The sequence below is a fragment of the Meleagris gallopavo genome, chromosome 25, assembly GCF_000146605.3.
Source record: "Meleagris gallopavo isolate NT-WF06-2002-E0010 breed Aviagen turkey brand Nicholas breeding stock chromosome 25, Turkey_5.1, whole genome shotgun sequence".
Taxonomy (NCBI): Eukaryota; Metazoa; Chordata; class Aves; order Galliformes; family Phasianidae; genus Meleagris; species Meleagris gallopavo.
The window spans coordinates 2,946,081-2,962,892 of NC_015035.2; the positions used below are offsets into that span (position 1 = coordinate 2,946,081).

The 16,812-nt window shown below is 45.0% G+C and overlaps 1 protein-coding gene across 1 annotated transcript; it reads right to left on the reverse strand.

Annotated features, from left to right (window-relative positions):
- Positions 1 to 413: 413 nt before the first annotated feature.
- Positions 414 to 15,836, reverse strand: THRAP3 (thyroid hormone receptor associated protein 3). Its single transcript, XM_031556803.1, is given in 12 exon segments — positions 414 to 1,213; positions 1,726 to 1,875; positions 2,412 to 2,604; positions 3,248 to 3,432; positions 5,552 to 5,636; positions 6,181 to 6,292; positions 6,857 to 7,029; positions 7,965 to 8,388; positions 8,391 to 8,704; positions 9,588 to 10,490; positions 12,781 to 12,941; positions 15,753 to 15,836. Coding segments are annotated over 11 exon segments (2,898 nt in total). The 5' UTR covers positions 12,918 to 12,941; positions 15,753 to 15,836; the 3' UTR covers positions 414 to 991.
- Between the last annotated feature and the right edge of the window lie 976 nt (positions 15,837 to 16,812).

A 16,812-nucleotide genomic window follows, 5' to 3' on the forward strand; every position in this document is an offset into this window, starting at 1 on the left:
AAAGCCACGCGTGGCCATCGCTGCGCAGCGCAGGAGAGGGTTTGCCTTCATTTTTATAAAAAGATTAATAAAAAATACTGAAAAATCCTCGTCTTTGCTCTGATCTTTGTAACCCAGGGCAATGCTGAGGGTCCTTAGAAAACTGTTACCTGGGGGCAGAGCGCCGGGGGTCACAGCAGCAGAGGGGGGACAGACAGCGTGGGGCTGCAGCACACACCAGGCCTAACACTGCACACAAACAGTGGTGAGAAGGAGGGCGTCTTTTCTTTTCGCTTTAAAATCATGCTCTTTTTGTTGCCTTTCAAACCAAGAGGAAAAAAAGAAAAAAAAGGGAAACAGTCATTTTTAAAAGGCCCTAATAGTCAACTATTTAAAAAAAAAAAAAATTTAAAACCAAAATCATAGCAGTTTGGTCCCAACAAGTTAACATTTAGATCTTTATTCACATGCTTCATCGCTTCTTACTTCAAGAACCAAAAATAGTTTCCAAAATGATCATTTAATTGATGTTACTACACAAAGGCCTAAAAGGAGAGTATGAAATTAAAAAAAACAAAACAAAACAAAACTGAATACACAACGGGGGGAGAAAAATGGGAACGGGTGAGATAACCCCGAGCTGTACTACTTCAAATTATAAAAGAGAAACAAAACCATCAACTAGCGGGCTAAGGTGGGCACAAACCCAACTCCAGGGCGCCTTCAAAGCCTGTTACCAAATAAACCCCCAAAACAAACAGAACCATTCCGTAAGGGCACGGACAGAACGGCCAGGGCCTCACCCAGCACTCGACCTCATTCAGTCACAATGTCTTTGGGAAGATACGCTCCGTGAGCGGACCCAAGCAGAAATGATGCATCAGTTCTCGCCCGCACGGAGGGGGCAGAGCTCTGACAACGCAGGGAACTTCGGGGTTGTGTCAGAGCCCCTCGAGGGGCTCCTGGGCCGCCCTGAGGCCCAGCACAGCGAGTGCTGCTCCCAGCACCGCAGCTACTCGGCTGCCGACTGCAGGCTGTCCTTGTCCTCCCTGTTCTCCGTCCCACTCTCGTCGTCTTCGATTTCTCCTTCTTCACCGCTGAATTTATCGTGAGCCCATTTGGGGCTGGTGCTGGACTTCCTGAACATGAAACGCCCTCGTCCTCGTGGGAAGGCACCGCGGCCACGGCCTCTGCTCACCCACTTCTCTGCGCCTTCGCCCTCGCGGTCGTCGTGCTGCGTGGGAGGAAGCCAAGGACAGCAGTGACACAGGGCTCTCAGAAGGGGAGCGGGAAGAACCCGACCCTGAGCTGCCCAGCGAGAGAAGGCAGGCGGTAAAATGAAATCGAGGTGAGTTATTTAATGAGAGGATCTCACACACCCCAAATCGGGAAGGGAAACAAGTGAGTTCCGCCTGCTTAAAGCTTCTCCTTTTTCACAGGGCCACTCAGACACCCGCGGTGTGACACTGCTACACCAGAAACAAAGGAACAGCACACATCCACCCAGGAAGGAAGCTGGAGTGTAGTGAGGCCAGAAGAGCCGAAAGCAGCACAGGCCGTCTCCTGTGACGCTGCACAAAGGCTTTACTACTGAGAAATGACATCTTTGAATTAAATCCTAAGGGCCAATTAAAGGCAAAGCACTCTAGAATGAGCAGAACTCCTCAGTGGGGAGCCAGCAGCTTCTTGGTGGTCACAAGCACTAAGGGCAGCTCCAGCTGAGCTGCTCACACTCAGCACACATACCAGGTAGTACTTCTTGCTCTTCGGTGTGTATTCGGGATCCCAATCCTCTTCTCTGCTTCTCTTCTGGAAGTCATTGTTGCCACCACTGTTGCTGTTGTTGTTGCCTGAAAAGTTGCCTCTGCCCCATCCTCTCCCCCTCGCTCTGAACTGCTGTAACAGCAAAACATGGAAGGAAAATTAAACAGCTATGATAGCAGTGCTCCTCCCGAGGCACCAAGAGATGCAGCACTGCTTCCCCAGCAAGCCAGGAACACCTCTAACCCATCAGTACGTTAACAGCTCACAGCATCCTATGGTTTTCAATCCCAACTGATGACATCACCCAGTACAGTTTATTTAAAGAGAGGTGTTTCCTGAGCACCCAAAAGCAAGCATCCAGCACACACGGACTTCTGTGTACCCAAGGCACAAATGCTGACGCCTCCCCCCCAGCCTGCCCCACAGGCAGCTCAGCCATCACTGATATACAGCAGCTTCCAGGCTATGCTCTGCACCATGCACCTCGAGCTCAGCTGCCCGGCTTCATTCCCAACAGCCTGGTTTGTGCTTCAGGTCTGCAGTGATCACATTGTGGCTCATCCACAACCAATGACTTTCAGGCTTCTCCATTACAGAACACTTTAGCTGCAGAACAACGCTGCTTCTGACTGCCCTGCAATTGACACACGGGGTGGGGAAGCACTTACAAAGGTCCCTCGGGCTCTTCCTCTCTCATTTGGACCTGTGAATTCCTTAGTTCCAAGTCGGGACTTGTCAAAGCCTGTGGTGCTTTCCTCCCTCTCCTCAGTCTCCTCAGGATACTCCTCTGCTTTCACTGAATGAGAGGACCGTGAGGATGACGAGCTGGATCTGGACCTCTCACGCACCCTTCGGTGTTTCCTGTTTCAGTGATAGGAAACAAGGGTGGGGGAACAGCATCTGGATTAATCACTCAGCAGTAACCTGTTGGCTAACGAGCTATTTTATCAGTCCCCCATCAATACAATGCTTTCCTTTTCCTGCTACGAAAAGTCACGGTTCAACATCAGCTGTGATGTGCAGATCTAGCAGAGGTCCCAGGGCTTCTCTGTCAAGATTTTGCTGCTTTTAAAGCACTGACACGGCCCACTAGGAGATAAGCAGGCATTTGAGACCAACAGACTCTCTCTCCCCCCTCAGTCTCCTTCCTAGGAGAAAGGCATTCATTCACAGAGTTTTAGTCACATGGAAAAATCAAGCAAATAGAAAAGGACTAAATTAAACTTGAAGCGAAGTTACTTAAACACTGCCACTGCCTAGAACTGGAACAAGAAGAAAAAGGGACTTACCCACTGTGGCACACGGAGCCTTCCCATTTACCTTTAACAGTTACTTTACGTCCCAGATAGACACAATGGCATCAAGAAGCCACGCAGGGAAATAATTCACACCACTGCAGCAGTTATGTCACAGGTGTACAACCACAAATATGCGAGGTTGTCTCCAACTTTAACAGCAGAAACATGAAATGCAGAAGGAAATGGCTATGGGGTTTCCTACATACTTTTTCTTTGAGCCTTTGTGACTTTTCTCCGTTTTCTCAGTCGATCTTTCCCTTGAGTGACTGGAATCTCTGGACTCCACCGACTCTCTGGATTTATCACGTTTAAGATCTCTTTCCTTATGTTTTTTACGGCGCTCGATATCAAGGCGCAGGTCAACAGGGTCGTCCTTATATTTCCCTTCAGCCTACAAGGGCAGGGATGGGGAGAGTTTAACACACAGACCTACAGCACCCCCAGTTCAGCACCATTACTTTACTACTGACTGCACAAACTTGTGGAGAGCAGGGGTTTATCTGAATGCTAGTCAGTGCTCCGTTTTAAGATGCAAAACGATGCACCATCAAACTCAGTTTTTATTTGTCAGGTTTCAATCTTTCTACATTCTTAACTTTTACCCTTTTTAAAACAGCATTAGAATAGCCTGGTCATAGGGGAAGGCTGACACTTGTGGTACACCACAGCCAGCGAGATGAGAGCATCTTGGAAACCCAATCCGTGTGTGTGTGTGTGTGTGTGTGTGTGGCAGAACTGCAGCATGCCAGGAATGCTGGGACACCTGTCACAGGGCAGCAGCATCCAGCAGGGCAGAAGGGCTCTACAAACTTAAGCTGTTTGCCAGCTGGAGACACCTGGGGCAGCAATCATTCAATGAGTGTGCTTAGAGATGGAGGCCACTGGAAATGCAGTGATCGAGGTTGTTCTTTGGAAGAATCTCACTGACGTGGGGCACCACATGGAAGGTACCAAAAATCCATCCTGCTCTACAAAAAGCACCCAGCTCGTGGTCTCTGTCTCTCTTAACACAGACAGCTACACAATCTGGTAATGCTCGAGTTCAATTGAAATGGCTGCCTAAATGAACAGCTGGCCACAACAGTTTCTTTAGGAAAGGCATAGCTGCTTTAGCTGGGGGTGCTCTGAGAGCTGCAGCACTTGGATGAGGTTCTGCTCCGAGTGCACAGCGTGAGCAGCAAACTGACAGCGCTGTGATTTTGCCCAACGTTTACCCGAGCAGCAGTGCTTTGGTGGGAACCTGCCCAGCACACTGCTAGCAACAACACAGCCCCCACAGCAACTGCTACTGCACTGACACAGCACTAATCTCAGGGACTGCACGACTCGATACACAACATAAACCAGATTAATCGCCTTGAATTAAATACAAAAGGATTAGTAATTCTCTAGCTATTAAACTTTTTACTTACATGAGTTTCTAAACACTTTTTTTGTTTAAATAAAAATGTCAAATAACGCAGGACTGGGAGCAGGCGTTTTGGTTGGGTTTTTTGGTTTTTTTGTTTTTTTTTGCTCTTCTACTTTCCCCAGGCAAAGAGCTTTAATTTCTACTCTGAGAATACAACTGCTCCCAACACGGTGGATGGCAGATAAGTGACAAAATCAGCAGCAGCTCCCTTATGTGGTACAGCAAACACCTATTGGGTTTGTGAGGGCACGTCTGTTTCACGGAAGGCTGGCGAGCTGTTTGGAAACCACGTTTATAATACACTCTGCCAAGCTGATGCTCAGAGTTCAGGCCCATCAAATCCATCTCACCATCGTCCATGTCAAGCCACAAGTGTTTGGAAAAAATCGAAAACAAATATGAAACAAGTAAGGTTTCAGCAGGACTGTTCAAAATCTCTTCAATGTAAATACGTACGAAGGTGAATACACAAAGGTTAAAATCCCAAAACATTGTGCTAAGCCATTTCTAAGATGGTTTACAGTAAGCAGCACGGCTTAACATGAGCTACTCAGAACAGCTAACACACTCCATTCCCAAAGGTCTGCTCTATGACAACAGGTGCTGAATGTTAACTAACAGCAATCAACAGAAACGGTACAGCAAGTTGTTAGAACAAAATCCATCACCCTCTTAATAGTGTATTTTGTTTAGCTAAGTATTTAGTTTTACTCTCCTCTTTTTGACATGCATGTCTTTCTGAAAACATGGTTGGCAATATCGCATGTATACAATTGATTTAATAATACTTACAAGCAGACAAATATCACAAAAAGTCTCTTCTCTCATCATGGGCACTTGTTCCAAAAATCCTCTCATTTTTCTCAAGCTCACCTCAATTGACTTTGGGGTCATTTACCATAGTCTAACCACTTCACAAAGGTTGTTGATACATTTTTAATAAAAATTAACCCTTTGTAGTTCATTTTTAGAATTATGCCCATCCTTAAAAGAAAAACACAAACTTAAGTAGAGAGTAATTTAAACAAAAACATCACTGTTAAGTTCATGCCCAATGCACTCATTTTGTTGAATTAAACTAATCAGAGTGACAGTTCACCTTGAAGCTGGGATCTCTGGAGCTTTTCGATTCCTCTTGAGAGAATCCATGTTTTCTAAAAGTACTGGGAGAAATATCTATCCTCCTGAAAGCAAAGGAAGCACAAAGATATCAGCTTGATTACAAGATGACACTGCACATGAAACTTAAGATTCACTTTAAAGGAGACTGTTAAATATCCCCAAAGGTACTGAAAACTCATTCTTTCCCGCTTCTGACGAAGCTACTACAGAGCATCTTAAGTTCTCTGATCCAAGAGTGCTCCTGATGTGAAGTTACTGTTCACTACGTATCTGTTCAAGTACTCTTCCGGCTGTGGACAAAAAGACATTTCACTTTTTCAAGTTGTTTATCCAATAACATCTGAAAGACGTCAGGTCTAAGCGTCAGGAACTCAACGACAGACCAAGGCACTGCCTCCCCTCCAAGGTATCACTTCTGTTCACAGATTTAATAACTAACTTCCTCAGTCTCATCAGAGGCTGGGTAGGAGATCAGACATAACACGAAGGCCACGCCACACTACTCCCTCAGCCTGGCACACATACACCCATTTTCTCCTATTCTCCAGTTATTCCACAACGACTGCAGAGTTTAAGACCTGAAAACCCTCCTGCCACACCACCAACCTGTGAATTTCAGGGCTCTTTTTATTTTTAGCTGCTTCTTGTTCCATTCCTTTCTTTAGGTATTTGGTAAAGCGTTCGTTCAGCGTCATTCCTGACGATCCAAAGTGATGCTCTGTTGGAGGGTTTGAGTAAACAATGCCACAACATTAATACCATTTTTGTAAAAAGAAAGAGCTCGTCAGTCCTACAGCTTGGTCAAATCTAACAATGGTTGTCTTCCACCACCTCAAGGGAAGTTTTACAGAAGGTACAGCCAGACTCTTCTCAGAGCTACATGATAAAAGGACAAGAGAGGATTACCACAGGCTACAAGAGAAGTTCTGACCACATACAAGGAAAGCACTCCCCCCAGCCCCCCACCCCGAAATGAACATGGCTGAGCACTGGAACATTTGAGCTCTATAGCACAGACTTTCAAAATTCCAGTGGATTCTGGATTGAACCCCAGGCAATGTGATGCAAAGCACATGCTAGCACTGCTTCGAGCAGGATGCTGAGCTAGAATCACCTCCACCCTAAATTATTCTATCACATCATCATTAGTTGCTTTTGTTGTCTACAACATATCTACTAGAGAACAACTTCCCAAGCATTTACCAGAGTGCATGAAAAGCACTCGTTTGGGCAATGCAGGGAGAGTGAACCTTCATTTGAGGACGTGCAGACTTTGACCTACCTCTTACGTGATGGACTATAGTCACTATGTGTTGAGCAAACAGTTCAGAAGGACTTCGCTGAGACTGAGCAGACTGAATATGATGAAATATGGAACGAAACTCCTGCTCTTTTTTGTTGCTGTGCACAAGGTCACGACACAGCTTGCGTTCCTGAGCCAGTATGCCACTTGGACTAGAAAAACAAACAGGCCACACAGAACAGAACATAGGAATCAGTTCAAGACGAGCAACATTTCAGTCAGAAGCTGACTGCATTTTTTTGTAATGTAATGCTACAAAATCACCTATAAAAAAAAACATTCAATAGCTTAAGCAGATTGCTTATTTAAATCCCTGAAACACACTGATCTAAGTTACCATAATAATTCAGATCACTTGCTGCTCTGCAGTTGGAGGGCTGCACGGATACAAAATGCTGACATTCAGTGAAATACAAGCTCCTTCTGACACCACAGCTGGCTGCAATCCTCTGCTGCTGTTCTTAAATCCAGGTTAACTTCTAGCATCCCACATGAGCACATGAACACTTACTGGCTGCTTCTGTCCCAGCACGCTCTCTGAAGTACATTTTACTGTCTTAAGATTTCTTGAAACATTGCAGAAGTGGCTGTCAATGCTTCCTAGAGTTTCAGTAATACTACGTTGAGAATAAGTGTGAGAGCTCTCCAGAGGAAATGCCATTTAAATGCACTGTCATTTCACTGTACCTCTAATTTTCTATTAGCAAGAAGCCACTAAGCAGCCAACTCTTTCCAGAGGCCGCTGTAACACAGAAAATGATGCAGAAGCATTTACATTCTGAAATGACCTTACATCTAGTTGTAGGGGGGAAAAAAAAAAGAAAAAAAAATCAGGAAAAGTTATTTAACCTTTGTACTATACCTTCATCACCTGTAAAGTGGCAATCCCTCCAACCTCCCGCCATACAGAGGGGCCATACAAGTCCTCCAGTGCCAGAAACAATTCAAGCTTCCGTCAATAAAAAATATGAACTGTGATGTAATATTTATTCTTCCTCACACTTCACGCGCAGGTGAAGGGTTCCAGACCAGAAACAGGCAGCTAAAATCACTATTTCAGCAGCCCCAAACCACAGCAGACACTTACCGCGCAAGATCTTCATCAAAGGAATCCATCCGAATATTGACCTGGGCCTCACGAGTAATGGAAAAGGAGGACTTGCCAGGAGCCAGCCCATCTCCTTTGGAACCTGGCTTCTCCTTTACCTCAGAGGCCTTCCTTGGTGGGGGAGAAGAACTTTTTTCCTGGCTTGTTTTATAAGTGGTCACCCTAAAATTCTTTTCAGGAACAAAGCCCCGGTGACCCGGCTCAGCTCTCTTGGACGCCGGCCTCTCTTCTTTTTTAGATCTCTCAGAATAGCTCTCCTCCTCCATTTCCTCAGACTTTCTTTGCTTCTCTTTTCCAGGTGGCAAGAACACCACACCTTCCCATTTGCCTTGCCTATCCTCTTCTTGACTTTTACTCGATGTCGCCACCACTTTAGACATAAATTTGGGCTCATCATCAAATCTGAATCCTTACGGCCCTTTGCCTTCTCTTTCTTTTCCTGATCATCCGTTTCCTCTTTGCCATAATGACTTTCCTTGTGGAACTCCGGTGCCTTTGGCTTGTCAAAGTCATCTCGGAACTTGTAGCGCTTGGGTGACTGACTGCCACGGTATCCCTTCTCAGAATCTGCTTTGGATGCATAGGAATCAGATTTTGCCTTTCCATCTGTTGATCCCACCTCAGAGAAATTCCCTTTTTCTTTATTTTTTTCCTTCTCGACATTTGTTACTTTCTGATCTTTGTCTTTCCCATTCTCAGTCTTCTGCTCTTCCAGATACCTGTTCAGAAAACACACGTTGCTGTTAATTTCCTTATTAAGAGAAGCTAATATTTCAGTGAAAAGCAGCCAGATTTTACAGAACACCAAGCTATGCATGTACAGATGGGCTCTCACTAGGCCCTGAGCAGTTAAGAAGTCCAGCAGATTTCTCAGCCTGGACTTAGGCTTTCAGATGTCAATAAATTCAACAGATGTAGAAGAAAATGGATATGCAGAACTGATGAAATGAGGTTTAAAACAAATAAAACAGCTTACCCACAGATGTATTTTAAGGAAAACAGTAACATCTTACCCAATTGGTTTATTTACTTACAAACCTGCTTCGGGAGAACAACACATCAAAACTTTCAAACTGGGCTGTTCTGCTTTAAACAACATACTGGAAATAAAAGGCTCAAAAGCTACTTCAAATTTGGGATGCAAGTTTCATAGGTAAGCTAAATATTTCATGACAGACTGCAAATACAAATAAAAGCAAAAAGGTTAAACAGAAGAGAATATTTACTTTGCTGGGAGAAGACAAAACACTCATTGAGAACAACAATTCATCACAAGATAATTTAAAGCATCAAAATTATGTTTTAAAGCAGTCACTAAGCAAAACCTGAGCTTTGAGGAAAGAGCCTAAGGACATCAGCCCAGAGCTCTGGAAAACCCAAGCCAGGGATTTCTCCTTTCCTTTTTCAAGTCCAGACATCCCTGATAGGGAATCAATCCCAAACAGCTTACAGAATCAACTTTAAAGCACTTATGAATGCTTCCATCCCCTGCACTCCCCGGACCTCAGTGCAGCTGCAGACATGAGCAGTGTGCACAGGGAGTGCCTGCCCACACAAAGCAACTCATCAGAACGCTGCCATGCAAAGGAACACATCACTTGCCTCTTGGAGAAGGCTCCCCCACCAGGAGCTGAGGTTTCCTCCTTCTGAGATGTACCATACATGGAACTGATTGGCGTTGGACTTTTGCACACAGGGCTCTTTCTTGTTGGACTCAAACCTGACGAGCCGTGGTCAAATGGGCTCTGATGAGATCCTGCCTGAAAGGAGGTGCTGCTCTGTGATGCAGAGCTCATCTGTGAGGGGTTGGACAGCGGGGAGCTCGACTTCTGCAATGGACTTGGCCGAGGAGAACGCCGCCTCACCACAACTGATTGCAGAGGGCTTTTTAACGCAGGGCTGCGTTCCCTCGGGCTGAGCTCAGGCGCAGCAGCTCTCGACGCTGAGCTGCTGCCATAGGTGGACACATCTTGCCATGGCTTTGATCCCTCAGACGCCTTGGCATCTTGAGCAGCTGCTCCTGAAAACGGCTGCTCTTTAGAATCATCACCTTGGTTTTCTCCTGCAGCCTGAGATGCTCGGGCTTCCTTGGAAGATGACTTTTTCTCCTTCCCAGATTTACGCTTGGAAGACTCAACTCGGCTGTGGTTGGAGGAGGACCGAGAAGAGGAAGACCTCCTCGACCGATCGGATGACGACTTATCCGAATTTCTAGAATGACTTCTAGACCTTGGGGATGGAGACCTTCTCTTGGGTGAACGGGAGCGTGACCTCCCCCTGCGAGGGCTGTAAGCTTGGCGGTAGTTTTGCCAATTAGACCTGTAATTCCCATATCCTCCTCTGTTATATTGGCCCCACGGATAGAACCCTCGATTCCGGCCTCGGAAATAATACGGTCTCCTGTATCCTCTGTTATGACCTCTGAAATCCCGGTTCTGATAGACTCTTGGATGGTTCCTTTCCCTGTTATGAGATGGAGAATATGACCTTGAACGGGACCTAGAACTGATAAAAAAAAATACATCTTATTATTGGCACCACTTAATATTTGAAGTCTCATCTCCCACCTCCTGTCATCCTCACTTATTTTGTACACTCCTAAAATTCTGACAGAGATGAAATACCACTCCTTTGCTAGGAAAGTCAAATCACAACACACAAATACAAGAAGGGCAGTACTGGAGCATACGGTGCACTGCTCTAGAGATCCAAGTTCCAAAAGGGGAACCAGCTGCCACAATTCCAATGCTCCAACTCAAACCAACAGAGGGATGCACTCCCCCGACAGCCTGACTCCACGAGGGGGCAACGTTTGGCACTCCCTCTGCTCACTTCCTCCTGATTTGAAAGCTCTGCCTATTCAAAAAGAACCGAACTGAATCCAAGACAGGTCCAAAACCTGCAAGGGGACTGATTTAAAAGACAAAACATTAAGGGGGAATTGTGTCAATGTCTCTTCCACTTAAAAATTCAGAACTGCAGTTGTGTAACTGCTCAGAAGCCCCACTGTAGCTCAGCTTTCAATGCCATCTTTACAGAAAGGATTTCCCAGCTGGTGGAAAAAAAACACAATTATGCTGGAAGTCTGAGATTTTAAAATCAGAGAAAGTGCCCAGACTACTGGGCTTAAGGAGAAAAGACTTTGCAAAATGGAACTGAAGCTATTTCCACACTCCCTTCTTATGTTAAGAGATCCACACAGCTCTGTCAAACACACACTGGTCGAACACAGCAGACGTTTATATCTTCTGCAGCAATTCTGCTAGCCCCTGTAGCTAGCCAGCTAATACATTCTGCTTCAGCTCTAAAACACCCACTGTTATGCAATAGTTAGAGCCATAAAGAAAGCAAGAAACTTCAGGCAGGCAGACTGACACAGCAACAGAATAACACAGCTGGTCTCCAGAATGAAGAGCAGAATCATTGCTGTGACCCACACTCCACAACCCAGTGGGTCCTTATGCCAACAGACCACATCAGACTCACCTCAGCAAACATCCCAGCACCACACGAGGAGATCTGTCTGCACCAACACCCTCCATACTGAATATCTTTATTTAATGTCCTTTACAAAGCATTAGATTCAGCAGCAGTACGAAGGAAACAACCGTGTTGGCAAAAGCTGCCTTTGTTTTCAACTACCACAGTTCCTTCACAGTTAGGCAGATCATCCCAAATGACACTGAGTTTTCCAGCATTCCAACTTCCCTCTGCAAAGAACTTGGTTTGATGGAAATCTCCGCCTCTGACTGAGTTTTGTCATGCCCCCTCTCTCCAACTGTATGTTTACTGCAGTCTCTGCATTTTAAAAATCTCTAATTGTTAACAGTTGCATATGTTTACAGACTACTGACTTCAGAACAAATGTTACTCCTTTAAGATTATTGAAAAAGCAGCTGAACACCATTATTCCCGGCCCAACTACAATCTCTTTGCCAGATATAAAACGCTCAGCTGAAAGGAAAAGGCAGCCAACCTGACAGCCAAGGAAGAATGGCCTTTTTAGCTGGCCTGATAAGAAGCAGTTCAAGGGGGCAAAAACAACTACTATGAATATTATCGATTCCTCAAAGCTACCTGCAACAAAATTAACTTCTTCTACCTCATACATCTAGAATTTGTGCTTTTATTAACTGACTGCTGTATGCTGAGGTGAGGGGCAGGGAAACAAACAAACAAAAAATTTGCCCCAATCTTTCCTAGTTGTGCCTATTAACTGACGTGGAGACTTGACTGCATTTTTAAGACAGAAGAAGCATGCAACACGTGCAAAAGCCTCTCAAGCCTGCGGTCAATTATATCAAAAGCTTAGAAAAATAAACTTGATATGTTTAACACCACAAAGGAGCATGTTCTGCTATGAATCTTCCCTGCTCTGACCACAGAACAGCTGGCCTGGGGAGGAGCTGAGGACTGCTCACCAGGAACTGGCTGGGCACAGTCAGCAGGTGGTGAGTGATCTCACTATGCACCACTTGTTCTCTCTCTCTCTTTATTTTTTTTTTATCATCAATATTATTTTCCCTTCCTTTTCTGTCCCATTAAACTGTCTTTAGTCTCAACCCACAGTTTCACCTTCCCCAATCCCTCCCCCTCCCTGACTGCAGTGCTGAGCTGCCTGCCAGGTTAAACCACAACACGTCCAGGTTGGCAGGAAGCACCCTGAGAAGCGGGACACCAACCATCCTGCAATGTAATCCAAGGCTTCCATGGAAAAGAAGGAAGAGGCAAACCACTTGACCGGGAGAGAAGAAAAACAGTCACACCCACAGACTGGAGAGCTGCACACACTCACCTGAGCCTGCGTTTCCTCGAGCGTGAAACAGAGCGAGAACGGGAACGAGATTTGGAGAAGGAACGTGAGCGTGACCTCGACCCAGATCTCGAACGAGAAGAACGAGATCCAGATTTGGATTTGTTGGTTTTAGACATCTTGAGATCACTCGTCAGTCACACCTGAAGGAAACAGCGAAATGAAGTCACTGGAACGTGGAGTCATACCTCAGAGCTGGGGGAACAGGGAACACCTGCAGCCTGACCACCGCAGTGATGTGGAGCTCAGTGAGGCTGCAAATAGGGGCGCTTCAAGGGGCTGCCTGCTAGCAGCCACACGCAGCTGAATTCAGAACAGAACATTTATTTCAGTTGAAGGAGGAAATCTGCAAAAAGAATAAAAGGTTTTAACCCAGGATATTTGTGAATTTGAGCGCTACAGTTGAAAGCAACAAGTTAATGGAAAAAACAGAAACAGGCAGAGGCCGTGCAGCTAGCTTAGGCATGACAACCTTTAAAGAGACATTTAATTTCAACCACATCACCAGCAATACAGACAGTACCAACAAGCACGTTTTGTGATCTCAAACCAAAAGTACCAGGGTGACAGGTCAGAACAGCTCTGGTGTCTCTTCTGTCCTGCAGTTACACTGCCTGCAATGGTTGACCTATTTAATCTCTGGTATCCAGCCATAAACAAAATTCCTTAGAATTTAACATTTGATCATGTTGCAAAATATGCTCCAGGATTTGATTCCCTGCTGGTTTTTCTTTCAGTCTAGCTCTTCAAATGCTTTGGAAATGGAAAATGCTTTGGATTTGGAGAAGAGGAAGCAAACTCCACTCCTCACTCCTCAGATTAAGTTGCCCGTTGCTATTTGCACTCACAGAAACCCGAGAGCTCAGCTGCAGGCTAGGAAAGGAAGCAGATGCCAGGGAGAGCTGGTGTTGGGATTCTCGACTGTTCCACACAGGGGTTAGTATAAAGATTTGAACTCTGCAACGCCAGAGAGAGTTGATTAAGCTGGGAAGAGAAACTGCACTCATTAATCAATACTTAAGTTTCATTCATAACATAGGAAGCCATTTATCTAGCATTTAACAGGCCACTGACTTCACCCCACCATCTGCATCACTTGCTTCATATGAAATGAAAGCAAGACTTCTGGAAGACCACATCATCATAACATCAGGCAATTTTTGCATGAAAAGCCAGTAATGGTTTTGGAGAGGTTTCAGCAGGTGCTTCCCTCTCAGCACTGAGCACTCACGTAGGAAACAGAACACCACACTGGTGGTGTGCTAAGAATTCTTGCTGTTTCCCTTGGCTTGGATTATACAAGCACTCTGAGTTCTATCAGATCACTACTCTAACTGAAAATTAATACCACAAAAAAGAAAAAAAAAAAAAACCTTTCTCATTTCAAGCAGCTCAACTGACCATATACATTCCAGAGCCAACAGAGAGGAGCAGCCAAATTTGTGGCCAGATAGGAATACCATCTTCAGCAGCTTGGCAGACCAATCAGGTAAAGGCAATGAGGAAGCAAAAGAGGTGAACTGCAGTCCAACATATATTGCTTCTACTACCATCACCAAATACACAGTGAGGTCAGCTCTAATCCCTTCAACCCCTCCTGAAGCTGCTTACTCCTGTGCTGACGAATCAAGTGAAGGAACTGATCCAGCTGCAATGCCAGTTTAAAAAAAAAGAAAGCCAAGTAAAAGTCCTCAGAAGCCCGGAAAAAGATCTTAAAAGCATCACCTGCTTGAAGCCATTTACACCTTTGTAGTTTACCTGGATTCACAGCACTTAGTAGCCAAACATTAGTGTGGTACAAGTGCCAGAAGTTCCCTTGATTTTGTAGTTATTTTTAATCTTTGCCAGTGTTTCTCTTGTTGACTCATTCCTAACATGAGGTAACTCCTACTAGAATAGGAATCGAACTTCTGTGCTCCATCAGCAATCCCAAGGTTAAGCAAACCAAGTGTTGGAGCCGTTTCATCTCCCCTGTTAACAGGGAGTTGTAACCTTACTGCGATACACACGCAGTCCTTCTAACAATTAATTATTTACTTACTGAGATAAAACGTATCTCTGTGCTGAAAAAACTGCTCTGGAATACTCTGTTCTTACAGTGCTTCCTACGAATTGCTCTGACTTCACAGACAGCTGTAAGGAAGTGAAGATGAGCTGTGAGAGCAGCAGTGGCCATTCACTTACCTCACCAGTTCTGCTTCCCCACTGAAGATGGTGCTGGGCCCCCAGAGCACACACACAGCCTCGCATAGCTCACCCAATGCTTTGCAAAGCATTAGAAACTAAAGTGTGGCTGCTCCTGAGTGACTCCACGTTAGCAATCTGCTCTGACAGGGGTCACATTTCCTTCCTGCTTGCAGTGAGACAACTGCCTTCCCATAGCACCGACTCTCTCTACCTTAAAAGGGACACAATTGCATCTACTGACCAACAGAAAGTTTTCAGATGGAGAACCAGCAGCCTGGAATCTTCTCACTGACAACATTTCTTGCATTTGGAGGCTATTACAAAATCAAAAGTTTGCCTTTTTCATTTCTAAACCCTCTCACAGCAAACAAGCATACTCAGATAATGCAGTAATAGAGAATGCTCTCACTAAGCCACTTCAATGGACTTTGCCCAGAAAAGAAACTTTTGTCATGAAACAGTGTCAGCAAAGTTAATGTTTCATGGGCTTTATGTCTTCTGACAGAACTCGACTCTGCTCCAAGCACTGAAAAAAATCACTGCCAAATCCACTACTGTCAGAAACTTCCTGTGGGTACCCAGGCCTCAAAATAGTTTTACGCTGCTTTTCAAGCAGCCACTGACTGAAATCAATGCTTTGCACAGCAACACGGACAATGAAGAGAATCAACTTGCAGCATGACAGGAAAAAGGATGGTAGAAGTATATTCCAAATCCCCAAACAGTTTTACCACCTTTGAAGATCCTGTTTTCTGTTGCATGCCCACCTGCTCGAGCAGATTCACACTCTGCACCCTTCAACAGTCAGTTTTATGTCTGAGTTGTGTCAATTATGAAACCAGGAAACAAACCTGAAATGAGAAGAGAACACATTGAAGCACTCAGTATTTACATTTACCTTTTGCTGTCAGCAAACAAAAGGAGCCAGCTTCCTCAATTCCAATACCAAGTGCAGCAGCCTTCATCCCAGCCAACATCCCTGTCTGCAACTTTAAAATCCCAGGAAACAGAAAATCTGACTGAGCAATTAGAAATGCAGTCCTACAGTGATCGTGCAATTTACAGCTCCATCAAAAACATCACTTCCACGCTCCTTAATTCATCTGCGTGCCAGAAGAGGTAAGTGGCACCTGGGGATGTCAGGAGGCCGGGGTAAGAACAGTGCCTGAAGAACTGACAAGTATTAGGTAAGATACAGTAATGAAAGATATGAAATCAGAACTGAGCAGAACTCAGCAATAACCAACCACGATCTTCAGCATGGACAAACTACAGATCATACAGCACGGATGTCACCGGAGTTTTACTGCTGTAAACTGTGTCTTAGTGATGGGATCTGAGCTTGAAGCCTCAGTCCCAGTCTCATTGCAAGGAACCAGAGCTCAGTTTTCTCAAAGGGCAAATTAAAAAGAAAAAAAAAGACCATGGCAGTTTTGACTATCACGAATGCCTATATATCAGGTTGAAAGATGAGAACAACGTTCCTAAGTCAGTTAAGCACAGCTGCACTTCTCATCAAATGCTTCCAAGTTCATTAAGGGCACAAGACGAAGAGCAAGCATTCAGCAATGCTGCCAGGAGGCTGATGACAGAAGTTACCTGTGTCGTGCAACTACCCCCTCCATCCTCCTCAGCAAGAACTCTGCTGGACAGACTGCTCAAAAGATCCAGTACAGCACGTTCTACTTCAATAGGTGCCAGACACGCTTCAGAAGAAAGAAGTTATGATTATTCTGCCATGGTCAGATTCATTTGTCAATAGCTGTTCCAATTTCTCTCCACTCGGCTTTCAAAACTAAGATTTTCCTTCAAGTGTTTGAGCTTTCA